Source organism: Macaca fascicularis, chromosome 8 (genome assembly GCF_037993035.2).
Source record: "Macaca fascicularis isolate 582-1 chromosome 8, T2T-MFA8v1.1".
Taxonomy (NCBI): domain Eukaryota; kingdom Metazoa; phylum Chordata; class Mammalia; order Primates; family Cercopithecidae; genus Macaca; species Macaca fascicularis.
The window spans coordinates 79,608,671-79,632,308 of NC_088382.1; the positions used below are offsets into that span (position 1 = coordinate 79,608,671).

The window sequence follows — 23,638 nt, forward strand, 5'->3', positions numbered from 1 at the left end:
AAGACTTTTGCCTAGGTCTTTCCTGGGACTTAAAGCATGAAAAAACAATGAAGGAATTCTTAAGAGGATCCATTTAGGATTACACAAGTTTTATTGGGGGTCTGCAAAAACTCCCTAGGCCTCCACAAACAAGTTTATTGGGGGTCTGAAGGAACTCCTCAAACCTCCATGATTTAGCAGGAGATAAGATAAGGGTAATCACCCCAGCACCTGGACCCATTTAGATTAAGTAAACTTACTGAGGCTCCAGAAGAAGGTCTTCAAGATTCAGACCTTTGTTATAGGTTAAAAGAAATTAATCATTTATGTCTTTAGATGAATGCACACTTACACATGCACAGATAGCTTACAATGTATATAAGCTCTAATAAACTTTGTAATTTTAAGTTGGTCTGGTGATAATTTCCAGGTCTTCTCCCTGTAACTGGTTACAGAAATAAAAACTCTCTTTCTCCCCAGTTCATCTGGATCTCTTGTTATTGCACTGCAAAAAATAGCAGCCCAACTCTCATTTTGGTTCAGGAACATCAGTGCCAACATTTTTAATAGGACAAAAGTAGCTTCCGTGTTCTCTTATCAACAAAAAATCCAAACAAGACATGGCAAAGAAAGCACAGCCTGAAAAACTAAAAAAAAAAAAAAAAAGAGAGAGAGAGAAATCACATTCCCTAATATGCCCTTTTCTTGACTCAACTCTGAAATTTTGTATGATAGTAAAATTAATGAACTCAGCATTTCAAATTGCAAGCCCAGCATAAAGCACCACTGATCCCAAAGGTAGTAACTATCTAAAAGGTTGAAGATAATAGCCTTTGCTGTATGCACGATTTAGCAACTTTCCCAAATTACTTCCTGCCCTCCTCTGGGGTCCAGCTTCTCATAGCTAACAGAGTGATGACTTTCAACTGCTGAAGTTGAACCTCACAGGGCAGAGACTTCAGGAATCAAAAACATCAAAGAAGTTTCATTATACATTAAGAATATAACCCAACTGAATAAAAGAACCTTCCAAAGTATGGAATGTTACAACCTTCCTTTCCCTTCCCAAAAGGGAAAAATCCCTCTTAAGTTCACCAGGCAAATATCTGAGCGCCCTCCTGCACATGCTAATTTTGCTTTGTTCCATGATTTACCACATAAGCTCCTTCTCCTGGATTATGTGCTCTGAAAATTCTAAGTACAGAACCCACCCCGGAAGTTGAATGCTCTTCTCACCTAAGTGTTACTATGATGGCCGATGGTTGGGCACAAGCTGTGATGAAGGTGACTATGAAAAGAAAAACTAAGAATGGGATAAGGGTATTGCAGGTCCGTTTACATTTCCCAGACACAGCATAGCCGTTCTCATTGAGATAAGTCTTGACAATAACCACACGGAGCTGACTGCGCTGTCCCACGGTGGGCGGAGTGATCACTTGTCGACTTTGGACACAGGTGCATTCTGTATAATTCCGTATCTAAGTGAGCAAAATAAAGAGCAGTTGTGTGCCCCTCAAAAGCTAACAGGGGCATAGGAATATTAAGACAAAATTAAGTAAAAGTACTCTAAAATAGCTCGAATATTTTTTAAAACACAACATATTTCATTGAAAGTAACTTCCTCATTGATAACAGTAAGGATCTCAAGTGTGTGTCTAACAGAACCAAAGTCTGCTGGTCAAAATTGTTTAAACCTAAACTTTCCTAAGAAGCTTTCAACATTCAATACCATTCACATTCCACAGACTCATTTTTGTCATCATTATATTCTGCCTCAATTGCTGTTAACTCTTGGGCTCTCCAATTAGAGAAGCCCTTCAAAAACCAGAACCAAACCTTATTTTTCTTTGTGCTCACAGAGCACCTAGCACAACTCTGGGCACGCAGAGGGCCCTAAAGTAAACATCTATTAAATGCAGAGAATTCATAATGCAACCATGACGACTTCAGCACCAATAATAGTAAACACCTCATTGGTGTTCCATTTTCTTTTCTTTTTCAACTTTTATTTTAGATTCAGGGGGTACATGGGCAGGTTTGTTACATGGGTCTACTGCGTGATGCTGAGGTTTGGTGTACAGATGATCCCATCACCCAAGTCGTGAGCATAGTTCCCAACAGGTAGTTTTTCACACCTCCCTCCCCACCTCCCCCTCTAGTAAGTCTCCAGTGTCTATTGTTTCCGTCTTTGTGTCCCACTTGTTTAGCTCAATGTTTAGCTCCCACTTATAAGTGAGAACATGTAGTGTTTGGTTTTCTGTTCCTGCATTAATTCAGTTAGGATAATGGCTTCCAGCTGCATCCATGTTGCTGCCAAGGTCATGATTTTATTCTCTTTTATGGCTGTGCAGTACTCCATGGTGTATATTATCACATTTTCTTTATCAAATTCATCACTGATGAGCACCTAGCTCAATTCCATGTCTTTACTCTTGTGTATAGTGTTGTGATAAACATACAAGTGCATGTGTCTTTCTGGTAGAATGATTTGTTTTCTTTTGGATACATATCCAGGAATGAGATTGCTGGGTTGAGTGGTCATTTTAAGTTCTTTGAGAAATCTCCAAACTGCTTTCCACAGTGGCTAAGTTAATGTACATTCTGGTGCTTCCATTTTAAACATCTTTTTAGTCCCTATAATTAGCCGGTGCCCTACTCCCTACAGAAGAGCAACCAGCTCCATGGATGGAACTTGACTACCACAGCCCCCACCCAGTACTGCTCCTGGACTCTGACAGAGTCACGCTAAATGGACATCAGCTGAGCTGACCTTCATTGCAACCTTGAATACCTGAAGCAGTGGTAAGAATAAGTATGGAGACGGGGCACTGTTTGGCTGTCATGCTCAAAAGACTGCTGGCATTTTTTAAAGGATGAGCACTCACTCTCAAGGAAGGACTTAGCCACCAGGAGAACAGATCTCACCCTTTCAACATGGCGACACAGTGGAGCTCACCAGTTATACGATGGGGAACAAACAACAGGAATTCTCAATTTGTCATTGCAGTTTAAAACTCAGACATCAAAAACAATATCCCCAAAACATTCAGTGGATGGTATAATCCCTTATCACCTGCACAGAACAAGCACATGCACTTTAACCTTTTAGTGAAAGCAACTTCCTACAGCCTGTTCTTCACAAAGAATCAAACCGGGCTCAATAAGAAACTGAGTAGAGGCCAGGTGCGGTGGCTCAAGACTGTAATCCCAGCACTTTGGGAGGCCGAGGCAGGCGGATCACCTGAGGCTGGGAGTTCAAGACCAGCCTGACCAACATGGAGACACCCCGTCTCCACTAAAAATACAAAATTAGCCGGGCATGGTGGCACATGCCTGTAATCCCAGCTACTAGGATGGCTGAGGCAGGAGGATCACTTGAACCTGGGAGGCGGAGGTTGCAGTGAGCTGAGATCGTGCCATTGCACTCCAGCCTGGGCAACAAGAGCGAAACTCCATCTCAAAAAAAAAAAGGAAAGAAAGAAAAAAGAAAGAAACTGAGTAGAATATGAAAACCTTCTCCCACAGTATTACGGCCCATTTATAATTTGCAGGAAAGGGAATTCTCAAAATAGCCTATTCTTGAACTGTCAGAAATATCTTTACTTTGAAAGTTTTTTTTAAGCCAGAACTGAACTGATACTGTATGAAAAATGGCCATCGCCCATCTTCACAGACTCCAGTCAGGGGAGGTACTTTCCTATTCTCTTCTATCAGCACCAAATATGGTCATCTTGACCTTCAAATCCATCACAAGGGCCCTGTCAGAGAAACAAATGGCAGGCCTAGAGCTCAACCTTATCAAGTTTCACTGAGTTGGCGCAGAATATAAAGTAGGAGAATGCTGATATGGAACCAAATCCCTGCACCCAAATGTTCCCGTCATCCCTGGAAAAAAAAAATAATAGCAATACATAACTTTCTTTCCTTGAGGTTTTCGTCAGAGGTATTTTGTAGGTTACTTGGAGCCTCTTGAAAAGAAAGACTGAAGTCATTGTGGCAGCATATGAATTTCATCACATCCTTGTCACAGGATGTTGGACTAACAGAAGAGGAACTTGTGAAATATACTCACCCCAGTGCTAAGATTACCACTATTAACACAGCCAGCCAGACAAGGGTTAAAGTATGTAATTCCATCTGATCCACAGACTGGCTCATACTCATGTATTTTACAGCCACAATTAACGTTGCAGCTTCCTGTCAGATTCCTATGGGGCATGGTGAGAGAAGGTCTAAGAGAGAAGAGAAGCAGATCATGAGCAACATTTACCAAAATAAAACTCATAGGAAAGGTCTTGAAATTAATAATTTGTCCGTTTTAGAGAAAATATTCTTCCCATTGAATCAAAGCCATGATACCCTAAGTAGCCACCCTCAACAATTATTTTTGTGACTTTAAAACAAAACATAAAGAAAAATGTTTCAACTTTCTGGTACTACAGATTCAATGCTTTTTATCAAATTACTGCCCCACCTCAATTTCACCCTCCCTCTTGGTGCTATGAACCTGGTCTCAACATCTAGGATCTGCTATTCTAACCCTAATATAACTACGCACCCTGTAAGCATCAGGCTGTACATCTTAACAAATCTGTACCTCAATTTCTTTATAAAATGGAGGAAATACTTTTTAGTATTGAATCAATAACATCACTCTGAGCACATGATCACAGTTAAAACCCATCTATCCCAGTTATTAATACACGTTCCTTTGACCAAAAACTTATACTCTAGAATAAATTATCAAAGAAAGGCATGAGACTCTAGAAAATCAAAATGAAGTATTTTCAAAGATGATTAGGAATCACATTGCTAGTTTGATTTAAACAACCAGAGAATAAAGATTAAGCAGTTCTTCACTCAGGATTGCCCAGGTGTGGATCCACAATCAGATATGGTGGGTTTCTTTTCTTGAGATCATGGTGTCTCATACAAAGAAATGATACCATATGAAAAGCTTGAAGAAAATAAATTCAGGCAACAAATATAGAGAGAAGGAAAGGCAGGTAAGGATATAGGCCTAGGGAGGGGAGTGTAAACAAACCGGTGGAAGAGCAGAGGAGCACCTGGGGGATCCACAGAAGAAAGAAAGGGACTCTGTACTGCTCGTACCTAGTGACCACTTTTGCTTTTGTGACCACCAGTTTTGTGTATCACTGATGAAATGTTGTTTCCAAGACTATATGAGTTAGCAGTGGAAGATCCTTCATCCAACCATCCATTTATCCATTATCTACCCATTCAACAAATATTTTGGAATGTCTGTTATGTACCAGGTCTTATCTTTTTTAAAATAGATTTAGAGGGGGGAAACATAATTTTGTCATATGAATATATTGTGTAGTAGTGAAGTTTGGTTAGTGAACCCATCACCTGACTAATGTACATTGTACTCAATAGGTAATTTCTCACCCCTCAACTCCCCTCCCTCGCCACAAAGACTTTTTTTTTTGAGGAGTCTCACTCTGTCACCCAAGCTGGAGAGCAGTGGCGTGATCTCCGCTCATTGCAAACTCTGCCTCCCAGGTTCAAGCAATTTGCCTGCCTCAGCCTTCCGAGTAGCTGTGATTACAGGTGCCCGCCACCTTGCCCTGCTAATTTTTGTATTTTTAGTAGAGACGGGGTTTCACCATGTTGGCCAGGCTGGTCTCGAACTCCTAACCTCATGATCCACCCGCCTCAGTCTCCCAAAGTGCTAGGATTACAGGCGTGAGCCACTATGCCTGGCCAAGACTTATCTTTAATGACTATGCTAGTACCACTTATACAGTAGCATAGCCCATCCCAACCATGTGTGTTAATCAGTGTTTGTTCAAAGGTTTGTTCAAAGGTTTTTTTCCTGTGGCTTCTTTCAAACTTTGATAATGAGTCCTTAAATTTTAATGGGGGAAACAAATTCAAAACAATATTAAAGTCTTATCAAGAACGCCTTCTAACAAGGCAAAAGGCAGATAAATTCTGTTTTTCATTCATGTCACTCCACACAAAAAAATTATCACAAGACTCTAATAATCATTACATTCACAAACTTCTAGTGTCATACCATTTTAAAGTTTGTATATACTTAAAAAAAAATTATTCTAGACTAGTGGGTCTCCACTGGGTCAATTTTGCCCCCCCAGGGGACCTTTGGCAATGTTAGGAGACAATCTTGGTTCTCACAGCTGAGGGGGTGCTACTGTCATCTAATGGGCCACTAGTTCCTACTGAGGTAGGAGATCAGCAGGACCTGCTTTCTGAGTCCTGGTCACAACCCTGCTGATTAAAACAGGGTGTAGCAAAGAAACTGACCAAAACCAGAAGGACGAAGATGGCAACCAAAGCGACTTCTAATTGCCTTCATGGCTCATTATATGCTAATTATAATATATTTGCATAAGATACTCCCACCAGCACCATGGCAGTTTATAAATGATGCCACGGCAAATGGCTCAAAGGTTACCTTATATGGTTCTGGGAACTCTCTGCCCCGTTTCCAGAAAGCTTGTGAATAACCTGCCCCTTATATTGTACATAATTAAGAGTGGGTATAAATATAGCCAGCCAGCAATCCACAAGTGCTTCTCTGGGCCATTTTGCTGTACACTGCTGCTCTAATAAACTTGCTTTCTTTCACTGCCAGCTTGCTCTCGAATTCTTTCCTGTGCAAAGCCAAGAACTCCCCCGAGCTGAGACCCAATTTTGAGGTTTTGCTGGCATCACTACAACGCACAGGAAGGGCCCTACCACCTCCCATAATAAAAAATTATCTGGCCCAAATGTCAATAGTGCTGAGGATGAGATACCCTGTTCTAGACCAATTTTCACACTGTTCAAGGAGGCAAAAAGCTTTCCTGAGTTTGGGAAACAGGCACAGTCCCCGGTCACCTTTGGGTATGTTTGCTTTTCTTATGAGATCGTGGTGTCTGATACGAATAAATGCTATGAAATGAAAGGCTCTAAGAAAATCAATACATGCAACAAATATAAATAGCAATGAAAGGAAGTGGGCATTCCTGAAAAAGTTATTAGGAGAGAAGGTGATCATGGTACACACACAAAAAGCTGCTGACATGGCTCATCCTTTACACTGTGCTGAAAATCATTTTTAAGAATAATGATGTTCTGATTGTCATTCACTCTCCAGAAAACAGACTGGATTCTAATAATAGCACCAATGTTTAAACCTGAGTAACACTAAGCAGTCTCTCATTAGCCAGACGTGAACCCATCATGAGAGCACGAAATGCACAAGGACTACTTACTGAAGGCTGCACTCATCCTTGTGCAAAGGGACTGTGCAGTTCCCTCCCAACAAACAAAAAGCATTTCTGGCAAGACATAAAATGCACAAGGGCTTCTTGCTGAAGGTAGTCCTCCAAATAAGAGGATTGTGTTAACTCAAGAATCAATGTAAGTGTTAATTTTGAGTGAGGCACGGGGCCTCGATAGCAAATACCTTATAACTGCGTAGTCCACAATGTAAGCCTGAGAGTCACACCTTACATCTTAATATAAAAATGATGAAATTACAAAGCTAGAGAGATGGAGGCATCTCTGAGATTATCTGGCAAACTTGCTAACTTTAAAGAACGGGAAACTGTAAGAGGTATCACGGCAAGCCTCACAATCGCTGAGGCCTCAGGAAAACCAGCTCTGGGGAGACAGCAAAAAAGAAAACAAGAAGTAAAAACAACCACCTTGTTATCCAATCTTTGTTAAATCAATCACTCAGGGATCGATGCTTATGTAAAGTAATATATAACAGCAAGACAAACGATTGTTAAACATAATTCAAACTATTTCTGCGACAGGGTCATTACAGCTAAGTATGTAAGAACACAGTGGCCCTCAAAAACCACAACCACACCCCAGCAATTGTGTCCCATCACCCTGCCCCAAGACCTAAAGAACACCTGAACTTCCCCACCTAAACATACTTCTCCTACATACTTCTCCTACATACTTCTACTGATCTCTATAAACCAAAGAGAAGTCTCCCAACTTTCTTAAGGGACTTCTGACTCTTTTTGAGTTTTTCTCTATTAAAAGATGTGACAAGTAGAAATCCATACATACTATGTTCAAGCCATAAAAGAACATGATTCCCACAGCACAGAGAGAGAGAGAGAGAGAGAGAGAGAGAGAGAGAGAGAGAGCCTCCTTAGCAAAATATACTAATAAACTAGAACAGTATCTTTCTTATAATTTCTTAATCTTCATCAATTTATCTCAGTCTTCAAGAAGACTTCAATGAGAATGTTTCTTTTCAACTCCACTTAAATTTTTGGTTTCACATTAGAACACTTCCTTGGCTATACAGAGCTACGCAACTTCGGGTTTACAAATATTATTATCATCACCATAATCATCATTATCATTTAAAACTAACATCAGCAGAACCCTATTTTGATTCCATGAATTGCACCCTGAGATCTCAACATAAGTTGTCTCATTCATTCCTCAAGAGAATTGTCATTATTATTGCCATGCTTCCATCTTTCAGACAAGGAAATTGAAGGTTTGAGGGGATAGGCACTGCCAAAGTCACACAACTAGTAAGGGTCAGAAATGGATTTAAACCCAATTTTATCTTTCACCACAGCATGCATCTGTAAGCCCCAACACTGGCAGGGAAGCTTTGTGTAACTGTCCCTCGTTTTACTTCCTCCAGCACAGGTCTTCTGGGTGGCTTATTTCGCTTTCTTCTTCCTGGAGAAAGCTCTAAGGCAGCTTTTCCGGCGCTCTGCTTTTAATGTTCTTGAGTGTGAGTCAGAAAGAGCTGGGTTCAATTTCATATCCACAATTCACAAGTGCTGTGAATTTCAGATTTTATATTTGTAAAACAGATATCAAAATATCAGTATCACACAGTTGTTGTGGGGGATTAGGCGGGTGAATGTATGGCCAGTGTCCAGCATTGTGCCTGGGACATAACACACACTAAGATATTGGTGTGCTATCTTTCCACACTTAACAGAAGCAGGAATGAATAGCAGTAACACAATCACAAACATGAGGAGTGCAAAAGGCTACTGTGACATTTTTCCTTTCAAAAAGGATAGTTTTTAATTTACTCCTACAGAGAATGGTGGGAAAAGAATTACATGGAGATCTAGTTTCAGGCCTGACATTTAGTAGCTATGTGACCTTGGGCCAAATCTTTTCATCTATGGCTATTAAATACCCGTCCTGACTACATAAAGGAGAGCAAGAATAATCAACAAAGCGCAGTGTGTGATAGCATATGTGCTAGCATAGGTTTGGAAGAGGACTATATTCAAGGAAGGTTGTGATTATCGTGTCTAATTGTTATTTTTATCATAAAAGCTCCTTTCAGCTTTGTAGACAACAAATTTAAACCAGGTATAACTTGAAACTTATGTGTAATAACCCACAATGTGTACAAACTATCTCTTTAAGTCCAAAATCATTTCAAATAAAATAATGTGTCACTTATATGCTTTTCAAAATATCTTTATTTATTATTAAAGTAATACATACTCATTGTAGAAATTTTTTAAAATACACAAAGACAAAAAAATTAAACTTATGCATAGTGCTACCACCCAGAGATATCCACTTTTAATGCTTTTAGTATATTTTGTTCTGGTCTTTTTCCCATGTACACATAGATTAACATTAATAATATATTGCTACCAAGATTGTATGTAAAGTTTTAAATTCTATTTTTTCTCCTCCTAACATTACATTATGTTATGTTAATATGTTAATAGAACATATTTTAACATATGTATAGTCATAATATAACATATGTTAATATAAGGGTATAGAAAGGTAAACTTGGTCCTAAGTTTAATAATACTCATAGGCATTTTTGAAATAAAAACTTATCATGTTTTAAGATATATACCTTACAGACTTCATATTGATTTCTTTAGATCTTTGTTACAAACAGACTTGGCAGAAAGAAAATTTGCTTATACTTTATATCCCCTTGATACTCCTAAAACAAAGTAAAACAAATGTTATTTGTGCCTCCAAATAGAGCCAACTAAGGGATGAACTCATATATTTACATCTAGAAATGAACTCTAAGCCTATCAATGAAAAGAGCTAGGATAATCCAAAAACTTGTATATCTATGATCTTTTAAGCAAACTTCCTTTCCCTCTAATTCTCAGAAACTTCCGTTAAATTAGTAATATCTATAATAAATGATTTTGAATGGTGCTAAAATATTTAAACAATGGAGAAAAAACTCTTAAGCAGATTAAGCTACCCATGAGACACAGGCAAGGAGATGAATGGTTTCAATGATATAATTGGAGAATTTAGGAATGACCTGGCCAGAAACACCAGTCACCTGAGAGGGCTGGTCCACTATCTAAAGACACCATGTTGTCCTATGGTAAAATCCAGTGTGGTGAGGAGGAAGCTGAGTTGTGCCTGTGGCAAAGGTCTGAATTAATAGACTGTATTTATTTAATTTCTAGAGTCTGAATACGATGGGACAATAAAGCTATATTCAGAGAAGATGCTTTAGGGAAATATTTTGGAGCTGGGTGGGACTGAGTGAATCATTCCATCCAACAGTCTCTGCCGAGAACAGAAAACTGAGAAAAATCTTCCTGGTCATTTGGTAGCTCAAGAAATTACCCTTGGAAAAGTTTCAGCTCAGTAGCTCTAGTCACCAAACCAGATAATATAATAGATTTTGCTTCAAGTTCAAAAGGATGGTAACTGATAAATGACAGATAGTCGTAGACAGTAAGTAAATACTAAGCAATTTATCAGCACATAGCCCTGGTTAAAAAGTCTTTACACGGACCTCAGACTTAACCCCATTTTGAAAAATTATTTGAAGAAAAGGCAGAGTGAGGGGCAATAACTCACATTACACAATGTATTTATGTAAAGCATCACTTAACCAAAGTTTCATGGTCAATGCCAGCTCTTTCGGGTCCAAGGTGATTCGGACACACCTGTGTGAAGTACAGTCTGGCAGCCACAGAGATGAAGCAAAACACATTTCTTAATTAAAACTGGAGGAAAATTGTGGGTGCTGGGACTGTAATTACGTGAGTTGGAAATGGACCAGGATTTTGCTAGAGCTCTTAGGATCTTTCAAAATGAAAACTCATCAGATTTTTAAGTCTGAAGTTTCTATTTTATTTTATGAGGGTTAGAATACCTAACATGAAATCTACCTCCTTAACAAAGTTTTAAGTGTACAATACAGTATTGTTGACTCTAGACATGATGTTGAACACCAGATCCCTAGAGCTTATTTACCTTGCTTGACTAAAACTGTATGGCTCCTGATTAGTAATGACCCATTTCCCAATGCCCCCAGCCTTGATGACCACCATTCTAACTCTTTGAGTCTATGAATTTGACTCTTTTAGATACCTCATGTAAGTGAAATCTGTGACCAGCTTTTTTCACTCAGCATGATGTCCTCAAGGTTCATCCATGTTGTTGTATATTGCAGAATTTCCTTCTTTTTTAAGGCTGAATAGTGTTCCATTGTACGTATATAATCATGTGTCACTTAATGACAGGGACACATTCTGAGAAATACATCATCAGGTGATTTCATCACTGTGCAAATGTCGTAGAATGCACTTACACAAACCTAAGTGGTCTAGCCTACTACACTCCTAGGCTCTATAGTATAGACTATTGCTCCCAGGCTACAAACCTGTACAGCGTGTTTGTGCACTGAATACTGTAGGCAATTATAACACAATGGTAAGGAGTTGTATGTCTAAACATAGGAAAGATACAATAAAAATAAAGTATAAAAAATAAAAAATGATACACCTGTATAGGGTGTTTATCACGAATGGAGCTTGCAGGACTAGAAGTTTCTCTGTGTGAGTGAGTGCATGGTGAGTGAGTGGTGAATGAATGTGAAGGCCTAGGACATGACTGTGCACTGCTATGGTCTTCATAAACACTGTACACTTAGGCTACACTAAACCCATTTAAAACCGCTGTTCTTTCTTCAATAATAAATGAACCTTAGCTTACTATAATTTTTTTACTTTATACACTTTGTAATTATTTTTTAGCTTTTTGATTCTTTTGTAATAGCACTTGGCTTAAAGCACACATTGAACTATAGTACAAAAGTATTTTTTCTTCATATCCTTATTCTAAAAGCTATTTTCTTTTTCTTTCTTTCTTTTTTTTTTTTTTTTACTGTTTTAACCTTTTTGTTAAAAACTATGACACAAACACACACATTAGCCTACACCTACACAGGGTCAGGATCATCAGTATCACTGTCTTACACCCACACCTCTCGTCCCAAGATCTTCAGGGTCCATAACATGCATGGAGTTGTCATCTCCTAAGAAAGCAATGCCTTCTTTTAGAATACCTTCTGAAGGACCTGCTGGAGGCTGTTTCCCAGTTGACTTTTTTAATACGTAGAAAGAGTATGCACTAAAATAATGATTAAAAGTATAGTATAGTAAATGCATAAACCAATAAAAACAGATGCTTATTATCAAGTACTATGTACTCTATACAACTAGATGTGCTGTACTATATTGCAGGACTACCAGCACAGTAGGTTTCTTTATAATAGCATCACTCCAAACTTGTGAGCAATACATTGCACTTCGACCCTATGACTACAACATCATTAGGCAATGGAATTTTTCAGCTCCATTGCAATCTTACACGATGACCATTGTATATGTGGCCCATCATTGACTGAAACGTTGTTATGTGATGCACGAACATACCACATTTTCTTTGTCCATTCACCTGTCTATAGACATTTAACTTGTTTCCATATCTTGGCTATCAAATCTGAATTTTCTAAGAAAACCACTAATAACACATCAGGTTCATTCTACAAAAAGACCGTGATTATGTTTTGGCTTCACAGGAAAAGCTCATTCTCCTAAAACATCCCAACTCCATCCCAGGCACTTAGGTGACTCACAAGTACTTGACGCTAATCAAAGAAGGGTCAGTCATTAAGTCCTTTTAATGTTAGAAAATTCACCATGCCCGTAAACCTGAAGCCCTTCACATAAACTTTAATGAATAGAAATGACTTACATAGAATGTTTTCTTCTTTGTATTTTTTTCTTCTGTCAGAATAGTGTAATAATCAAAAGTATTGCAGCATTGCATCCAGAGTCAAAGAAACTTAATTTCAATCCCTAGCTCAGCCATTTTCTAGCTGTGTGACTTCAAGCAAGTTATTTAACCTCTCTGAGACTTTATCCTCATTGAAATATCATTAAATAGTTATTATCAAGTGCTTACTATTTATGCATTTTATCCCATTTTATCCTCCCTATAACCCTAAGAGATAAGTACTATAATTGATCACATCTTAATGTTGAAGAAATTGAGGCACAGAAAGGTTAAAGAATTGGCCAAGTATCTTACTCAATCCTCACATCAATCCAACTAGATAGATACTGTCTGTAGTCTCACCTTAAAAATGTAGAAACCAAGCCCAGAAAAGTCAAATAACTTGCCCATACCCAGACAGCCAGTATGTGGCAAGGCTAAGGTGAAAATCTAGACTGGCCGATGTGAGAGCCACAGAGCAAATGGTGTAGGCGTGCAGAGCACGTAGCATGACTCCTGTAACTCAGCTGCTCTGAAATATCAGAAAACCATGCAGTATTGAGAAGTAGATACATCCCCAATAGCTCACCCAGCAAGAAGGTTGTGTGTGCATGCCGTTGCGTACACGCGTGAAATACACGATTTAAAACAGCACCTCAGTGAGGTGTTCAGAAAGAATGCGAACTCTGACATAAATCATCTAGATCTGATTCAGCTCCACTCCTTATTAACTGATGAGTTTGGATAAATCATTTAATTTCTCAGGTTCTTTAACTAAAATATAGATAATAACATAAACAGTACAGGGGTGTCGTAGGCATAAGACATGTGTAAGTGCCAATCACACTGAACCAAACATATACCTTACAAAGACTCCTCTCTTCACTGCCACTCCCTTCATCTTTCTCTTTACTAACTTGAAAGGGGAAAAAAGCCACATGCAAGTCTTAAAATCATGCAGAACGAGAAACAGTTTTTACTAGGCAGGCCAGCCACATACTGATGAGCAGGTTGTACACTGAACAAGGGCACCCAGGCAAGGGAGCAAAGTTAAAATGTAGCTCACACCCTGCTTGAAGAAAGGATTCCATTTTTGTTCACAAAAGGTATCTGCTACTCTAAAAGTGGCACGCCTATGCAGCTGCACCACCCAGTAGTGTTTTCATTAAGTCATTCTAGACTATATTCCTAGGACTTGGGAAACCAGAAAAATTCTCCATGGAAACTGGGTTATTCTTTTGCTACAATTTATAAACTTCCTTTAAAGTCAGACTGCAAATACTAAAACAATTGGGTCCTTGCCACAGTTTCCAGCACTCTTAATCAGGTTACTTCTTCAAGATTGAATAAGTAAGAAAAGGTGTACCGTAATTCATGGATTCGATAATAAAGATGTAAATTTTCGTCGAGTTCATAAGAGTTGCAGCCTCACTATATGAGTAACATCCCTGAACTGAGATAGGTGCCAGACATTCATTCATCTATTAAAGAAGAAAATGGAATTGCTCTGCATGATCTAGAAGGAAAGGGAGTAGAGATAAGAAGCTAACTTTTTTCAGCATATTCAAAGTGCTAGATTCTGTGCTAGGAAATATGAGAACCTTCCCGATATCATTCTCATTATCAAAACTACAAATATTTGTTTAAAATATTCACATGATTTAAACTAAAGGTTGCCAGGCATGGTGGCTCACATCTGTAATCCCAGCACTTTGGGAGGCCGAGGCAGGCAGATCTCCTGAGGTCAGGAGTTCAAGACCAGCCTGGCCAACATGGTGAAACCTCACATCTACTAAAAAATACAAAAATTAGCCGGGCATGTTGGTGGGTACCTGTAATCTCAGCTACTCAGGAAGCTGAGGCAGGGAGAATTGCTTGAACCCAGGGGGCGGAGGTTGCAGTGAGCTGAGATTGTGCCACTGCACTTTAGCCTGAACAACAGAGCGAGATTCCGTCTCAAAAATAAAAAATAAAAAAACGAAAGGTTGAGGATGAGAGGAGGAGACATTGACTTCTCTCTTTTTTTTTTTTTAACCCTTCTGTGCTACTTTAATGTTTTCAACCGAATGTATGAGTAATTATGCTGGTAACCAGGAGAGATGAACTTTAATTATGCTTGTAACCAGGAGAGACTGACATTATCACCAGTTTTAAATATGAGAAACCCAAGACTCAACAAATATTATGTAACTTTTTTGCAAGGTCACACGGTTAGAAAATGATGGAGCCAGTACTTGCCTTTGAAAACAATACTGTGTGAGACAAATGAGTTTGAGGGGATGGAAGAAAGAAGTTCAGAAAGTTCACTCTTCATAACTTCATCTGTAACTAACATGGGCCACTCGGCTGTCTGCTAAGAAAAACAAGACCGGGGCATGATAAAGGACTTGAAGAAATGGGTTCAAATATAAAAACAGAGCCACCATCATGGGCATGAGAAGGAAAGCTGACTGAGATGAAGTAAATGGATTGCTCAGCAAAGATGAGGGCCTGCTAAGATTGGAACTCATAAATTTGTAATGAAGCCAATCAGCACAATTATATAATTTTTCCCAGGAGTGCTGGGCAAGCCCAGCCACAGTTGATTCCAGATGGATGAGGCAGGTGTGGTGTTAAGCCCGGGTTTTAAGAATCTTAAGGAGACTTGCTATTTAAAAGCAGGTAAGACATGGACTGTGCCTTCCGTTCCCTTCTGAGAACACACTTGAAATAAAAGCAGAGTAGGGTTAAAAGGAAAGTGTGACACCAAACTTCACAAAAATGGCAAGTAGATAGGGATGGGTTTATGAGAAACAGGCAGAGGCTGCCTTGGAGGAATAGGAGCCAGCCTGCCCGATCAAATCTCCATGGGTTCTGAGCTCAAAGTGAGCAGATGCGACAGAGGGCAAAAGTGAGAGGTAGAGAAACCACTGTGGGCCTCCCTGGAGCTCTAAGGAAGAGAAAATTGCATCAGTGAGCCCTTCCATTCTCATTTATCCGTTCCCTCCCATCTCCAATTTACGGCCCAGACATTCTTCAGGACGTGCTTCTCTAAGGAAACTGGAAGAAATGTAAAAAGCTAAACTTCTACTCTAGATGTTGACAACTCTGAATAAAATCCCCTCATTCTTGGATTTGAGGTAGAGGGAGAGGAAAGACACCATCTGAGATATGCTAGGCTGAGTATTGTCACCTGCAAAGCCCAGAATAAACAAACAGAAAAATTGATTCTTCAAAACAAAATGATAAAATGCAAGGCACAAAAAAAAAACAAAGTAAAAAAAAAAGATTATAATTGTATGTGCAGAGAGATCTGAGAAGACATTATTCCATAAAACAACACCAGAATGCTATGAAAAGGGTACACTCAGAACACAGCAAAGAAAAAAATCCTCAAAATAAAAAATGTACATAAAGATAGAAAACAAGGCTTAAAAAAATCTCTAGAGCAAAAGACAAAAGCATGCAATATGAGAGAATAAATTAAAATTAAACACACAGGCAACCAGTCCATACGTTCCAACATCTGATTAGCAGGAGTACTAGAGAACACAGGAAAAAGAGAAAGAGTTTAAAAAAAAAAAAAAGACGTGTTGCATTAAAAGGGTTCAGAAAGTGCCTAGTACAATGAACGAACAAAGCCCTATGCCGAGGCACTCATTCATTCGTTCATTCATTCATTCACACAACAAATATCGTACATGTTTTAGACGGTGAGGATGCAACTGTTATATAGATAGCTGGGCCGGGCATGGTGACTCATGTCTATAATCCCAGCTACTCAGGAGGCTGAGGCAGGAGAATCGCTTGAACCTGGCAGTTGGAGGTTGCAGGGTTGCAGTGAGCCAAGATTGTGCCACTGCACTCCTGCCTGGATGACAGAGCGATATTCTGTTTCAAAAAAATTATATATATATATATACAGCTCTACAAACTGTGCCCAAGGAGCTCATATTTTAGACAGATGGGACAAAAGCAAAGCAAATCATTAAATGAGATCATTTCAGGTAATGTTAAGTGCCATGAGGAAACCACGGAGAAATAATGTAATCAAGAGTGGGGGAACAGTGGGCTCCCCTAGATTGGGCAGAGATGGAAAGCCTCTCTGAGAAGGTGGCATTGGGATTATAAGAAGCCTCCAGCCATGACAAAATCTGAAGGTAAAGCATTCCTTATGAAATTTCACACCACCTTGAAAAAATGTATTCTGAAAACTTCCAAATAAAGTTAGCCCCAGAGAAATGAGAACTAAGGCTGAAATTACATTTCTTTTTTTTTTTTTTTTTTTTTTTTTTTTTTTTTTTTTTGAGACGGAGTCTCGCTCTGTTGCCCAGGCTCGAGTGCAGTGGCCGGATCTCAGCTCACTGCAAGCTCCGCCTCCCGGGTTTATGCCATTCTCCTGCCTCAGCCTCCCGAGTAGCTGGGACTACAGGCGCCCGCCACCTCGCCCGGCTAGTTTTTTTGTATTTTTAGTAGAGACGGGGTTTCACCGTGTTAGCCAGGATGGTCTCGATCTCCTGACCTCGTGATCCACCCGTCTCGGCCTCCCAAAGTGCTGGGATTACAGGCTTGAGCCACGGCGCCCAGCCGAAATTACAGTTCTTATCAGCAACAGAAAATGCTAGATGACAAATAAAGCAATGGTTTCAAAGTCCCCAGAAAGATACTTTTTTTATTTTTACTCGTTTGTTTTAATTCATTTTTTAAAACTTATTTTAGGTTCAGGGGTACATGTGCAAGTTTGTTATATAGGTAAATTGTGTGTTAAGGGGGTTTGGTGGACAGATCATTTCATCACTCAGGTAATCAGCATAGTACTCAATGGGCAGTTTTTCAATCCTCTCCCTCCTCCCACCCTCTGGTGTTAGGCCCCAGTGTCCATTGTTCCCTTCTTTGTGTCCATGTGTACTCAATGTTTAGCTTCCACTTACAAGTGGGAACACGAGCTATTTGGTTTTCTGTTCCTGTGTTAGTTTGCTTAGGATAATGGCCACTAGCTCCATCCATGTTGCTGCAAAGGACATGGTCTCATTCTTTTTTATGGCTGCATAGTATTCCATGGTGTATTTGTACCATATTTTCTTTATGTAGTCTCTTATTGACGGCCATTTAGATTGATTCCATGTGTTCGCTATTGTGAATCATACTGCAATGAACATATGTGTGCATGTGTCTTTATGGTACAATGATTCATATTCCTTTGGATATATAACCAGTAATGGGATTGCTGGGTTGAATGGTAATTCTGTTTTAAGTTCCTTGAGAAACCATCGAACTGCTTTCTACAATGGCTAAACTAATTTACACTCCCACCAGCAGTGTATAAGCATTTCCTTTTCTCCACAACCTGTCAGCGTCTGTTATTTTATTAGTTTTTAATAATAGCCATTCTGACTGATGTGAGATGGCATCTCACTGTGGATTTGATTTGCATTTCTCCGGTGACTAGTGATGTTGAGCATTTTTTCATATGCTCGTTGACTGTGTGTAGTCTTCTTTTGAAAAGTACCTTCTCATGCCCTTTGCCCACTTTTCAATGGGGCTGATAATTTTTTAACCTAGAATTCTATACCAGCTTAAACTACCACTAAAGAACAAAGATGCTTTAATATGCTCACAGGCTCAGAAAGACTTCCTTGCCATGTACCCTTTCCATGGAAGTTATCTAAGGTTTTTTCTGGCAAAATGAGCAGTTACCAAATAAATAAACAAACAAAAACTAGTGGATACAACTGAGGAAACTTCTGAAAGGAGGACCCAGGGTGTAAGTTATGTCAACTGAGCAAGCAGTCCAAAGTGAAGCAGGAGGATGGAGTTCAGGGAAACAGGAAGATTCAGTAAAACAGAAAGCATGATTGAGAACTGAGAAAAACATATGGGCATGATCAAGGCAAGCAGCAAGAGAAAGAAGAGGCCCTTAGACCTCAAGGACAGTAATACAAGAAAGATATGGTCCAACTATGACACCATTTTAAGCAAATTCCCATCCCTTCTCTACTTAGGTAACTGCTCCTTCCCTCATACTCCCTGTTTTCTGGAGAAAATGAACCAAAGGCTCTGGCTTAAAAGCACCACACATAAAGGAGAAGTTCAGTGAGATGCTAGAATGATGACAGGGAACTTAGGTAAAAGCCTGCAAAATGAACAGTGAGGACCCAGGCCCATTCCCCCGACTCTCAGCTCTAGGATGCCAGCAGCAAGGCTTACAACCCTGTAGTCCTCCCCAGCAGGGCCCCAGCAGGAGAGAAAGGAGCATCTGTCTCTTGAGGAACTGAAGCACCTCAGAGGTAAGCCCTTGGGTCCTGACACTGCAGCACCCTGATGAAAACTCCAGTTGCATCCACCTTCCAGATAACAAGCCCTACCCTCATACACACACAGCAACTGCTCAGCTTTTTAAGTTCTCATTCTTCAATACCAAGAGCACGCTAAGGATCAACAGAAATTTGAACAGAGCTGCTAACACAATCAAGACAGCAAAATAAACAGAAAGTAGGCTCTCATAGGACACAGAGACAAATTAGGAAAGAAAAGGAAATCTAAATAATGTTGGAAAAGTAAGAGAAAATATTCCACTCATGAAGCAAGATGGTTAGAAACAAGGGACAATCTGAAATCAAGCAAGAATTTTGAAATTAAAAATATGATAGGCTGAGTGAGGTGGTTCATGCCTGTAATCCCAGCATTTTGGGAGGCCAAGGTGGGCAGACTGCTTGAGCGCAGAAGTTCAAGACCAGCATAGGCAACATAGAGTGACCACATCTCTACAAAAAATTATCCCAGTGTAGTGGTGGACACCTGTAGTCCCAGCTACTCAGGTGGATGAGGGGGAAGGATCACTTGAGTCCAGGAGGCTGAAATTGCAGTGAGCCATGATCGTGCCACTGCACTCCAGCCTGAGTGACAGAGCAAGATCCTATTTCAAAAAAATAAAAATGACAGCCAAAATAAAGAATTCAACAGAGGACTTAGAAGATAAAATGCAAGAAATCTTTTTAAAAAGTAGAACAGAAAAGGCATATGAAATGATGATAAATAATAAGGAAAGGAGGATATGAGAGTAATTTGGCTGTGACACCTGCCACCACATTGATTATCAGGGTTGATTCGGCTGATCTGGCTGAATAGACGGGTGTCCCCTGCCTCCCTCACTGCTCCACCTGTGTCCCTCCTGAACCTGCACACTTGGTCAAAGAGGACAACCTTCTCTGATAGAGGAGGATCATTCTTTGGTCAAAGGCATACAAAAAGTTGCCAGTACCTCCAAACAAGAATAAGAACAGGAGAGATCAATGAAAGGGAGAAAGAAAAAAATGGCAAGGAGAAAAAAGAAATTAAAGTTTAAAAACAGACCTGTAAAATATAGTCTCCAGACAGAAAGAGCTCACCACGTGCCTAGCAAAAAATCAAAATGATCCATCTCAAAACACATCATAGTGAAATTCTGAAATACTAGTAATAAAAGGAAGCTCCCAGGAAGGAAAAATACATCTCCTACAAAGCATTGGGAAAAAGAAAAGCCAGACTTCCAACAAGAGCATTAGAAATTAGATGACAATGGGGCAAAAACTTCAAAACTCTGAGTAAAAATGACTCATCCAAAATTTCAGCCAAATTGGCAATCAAATGTAACAGTGTGTATGTGTGTGTATATGTCTATATATAATATTTATCAATATATATAATAAAAAAGTCTCCCAAAAAAACAAAGTTACAGCCTATACAGCTTTTTTGTAGCTACTGGAGGATGTGCTCCATCAAAATGAGGGAGTAAATCAAAAAAGAGGACTCCACAGAGTCCAAAAAACAAAGGATCAATACAGAGAGAGGCAAAGGAATTCTCAGGATGACAGCCGGGCAGCCAGTCCAGAAACATTGTGTCCAGATGAGAGTAGGGGGACTGTGGGTCCTGCATAGATGACTCCAAGGAGTGGGCAAATGGAACCATGAGCTTATCAACTAGGTGGAAGGTCATGTTGAGATATTTTTTGAGCTCTCAGAGGGTGTGGGAAACTAGATGCAGATTCAAAGAAAACAAAGTAAATGAAAATAAGGTAATTATTAATTCCAGGAAATTAATTCCAGAAAATCAGTGTTACACAAATAAGGAAATCTAATCATGATACTGTAAACCAAAAATAAAATTCTAAGGCCCCCCAATGAACTGAATGGACTTCCTCCTCAGCCAGGGCTCTTTTAAAATTTAACCTGAGATACCAGTTCAGACCAGGATGGGAAGTGGGGAATCTGGCATGCCTCATTATACCTCTACAACATTAACATCAACACAAACTTGAAGTCTGATAAGAAACATTTCACAGCCTATTCTCTCTGAAGCCTGCTTCTGGAAGGCTTCCTCTGCAAATAAGAACTTGGGTCCCCACAGTCCTTCATCTCAACCCAGACATTCCTTCCTATGGATCCCAGGTCTTCAGATAAACTCAACCAATTGTCATCCGGGAAATTTTTTAATCTACCTATAAGCTGGAGGCCCCTGCTTCGAGTTGTCCCGCTTTTCTGGACCAAACCAATGTACTTCTTAAATGTATTTCATTGAAGTCTCATGTCTCCCTAAAATGTATAAAACCAAGCTGTACCCCAACCTCCTTGGGCACATGTTCTCAGGACCTCCTGAGGGCTGTGTCCCAGGCCACGGTCATTCATATTTGGCTCAGAATAAATCTCTTCAAATATTTTACAGAGTTTGACTCTTTTCATTGACAATACATATGTCATAAATTTAACATGAAAATACCAAGAAAGGATTTGACCACAATTTGTAAAGTGAAGCTCCTCATTTGCCAAGCTAGGAAGTCACAAATAATACCTTGGTTTGATTAATTTATATAGTATTTCTGAAAAATACAGAGATACATTGCAAAAGAAACAGCTAAAAAGATTTAAAATTATTGCCCCTGCAAATCAGAGTTAGTCATAAGACTGCTGTGTTTTTGTTATGAACTTTTTAATTCTATTTATGTTCTCTAATTTTAATAAAAAAATAATTTGATAGAAATAGAAATTATTCTTAATTTATTAGTGATGACTAATGACAAGAGCTAGCCTTCAGTGCCTCACATTAGCTGAGAGCTTTACACATGTTACATACATAACCCTTGCCCACAACCTTCTAAGATTGTTGCTAACATCATCCCAATTTACAGAGGTAGATATTGAGGTTTAGTGTTAAGCAACCAGCCAAGCAGAGTCAAGATCCAAATTCTAATTCCACTTCAGAACCTGAGTTCTTATTCTATACTGCTTGTCTATTTTTCAAGACTTTATTTTTTGTGCCATCCTATTAGGCACTATCAAGAAGCCACATACCCAGTGCACGCATCTTACACATACACACACCGATGTCTTCTGGTAGAAAAAATAACCCCCAGGACAAAAGATGGCACAGTACTCTGTAATCTAAATAAACTCTGATTTGTTATTCCTTCTCCTCACCCCCAAACATTCTAAATTGGCTAGAGGAAATCAAAGCTTTTGTTATTCAAATGCAAAGTGGAACATTTTATAACATAAAACTCCACTGAGAAACAAAAGGAAACAGAAGTGTTTCTTGGCACCAAGCACCAAAACTTGGACAATGAAGCTCTGTTAAATGAGCAGATCCTAACAAAAATACATGTAGTTAAGAAGTAAAGGTTGGCTGGGCACAGTGGCTCACGCCTGTAATCCCAGCACTTTGGGAAGTTGGGGCGGGAGGATCATTTGAGCTCAGGAGTTTGAGACCAGCGTGGGCAACAAAGTAAGACCTCGTCTCTACAAAAAATACAAAAACTTAGCCAGACATGGTGGTGCATGCCTGGAGACCCTCTCTACTCGGGAGACTGAGGATAGAGGATCCCTGGAACCTGGGAGGTGGAGGCTGCAGTGAGCCATGAGTACACCATTACACTCCAGTCTGGGGGACACAGAGACTCTGTTTCAAAAAGAAAAGAAAAAAGAAAAGAAATAAAAGTTAAGGTTTTCATAACTCTCACAGAAGAGCTTTCCACCTTCTTTTGGTGAGGCTGTGAGGAAAACAGCACTCATATCCATTGCTGGTGAGGGCAAAAATTGGTACAATACCTGTGGAGGTAATTTGGTACTATTTATTCAATCTCACTTCTGAGAATTTATCCTGTACATACAGAGCACACAAGAGAAGTGATAAATGCCTTGAAGTTATTTATTGCAGCATTGCTTTTAACAACTAAAAATTAACTGGGCACGGTGCCATGTGCCCATAATCCCAGCTATCTGGGAGGCTGAGACAGCAGGCTCACTTGTGACCAGGAGTTCGAGACCAGTCTGGGCAACATAGTGAGACATAGACATAGTGAGACCATGTCTATAAATATATAGATAAATAAATAAATAAATACAATTAAAGATTAGGAACAACCCACTGCCCACCAAATGGGGGCAGGTTAAACACAAAGTGGAATATAATGGAACGCTATGCAGTGGTTAAAGGTAGTACTTATGGGCACAGACACTGTAGCCAGATTGCTTGAGGTTAAGTCTTGGGTTCTGGGCAGTGCCACACTGGAGGCAGCCACCCTGGATGACAAGATTCTACTGTGAAATTCTAAGGGATTTTGTCAATTGTTTGTTTAACACAACTATTTTTAAAAATTAAATTATA

General features: G+C 39.5%; 1 protein-coding gene across 4 annotated transcripts in view; it reads right to left on the minus strand.

The window, feature by feature from the left end:
* Positions 1-23,638, minus strand: part of SLCO5A1 (solute carrier organic anion transporter family member 5A1) — a 154,735-nt gene that overhangs the window by 5,688 nt on the left and 125,409 nt on the right. For all 4 annotated transcript variants that reach the window (XM_045398364.3, XM_005563500.5, XM_045398363.3 and 1 more), the window contains 2 exons: positions 4,052-4,211; positions 1,216-1,457 (listed from right to left, as the gene is read on the minus strand). In XM_045398364.3, the coding sequence (XP_045254299.2) occupies positions 1,216-1,457; positions 4,052-4,211 (402 nt within the window). The remainder of the gene's footprint in view (positions 1-1,215; positions 1,458-4,051; positions 4,212-23,638) is intronic.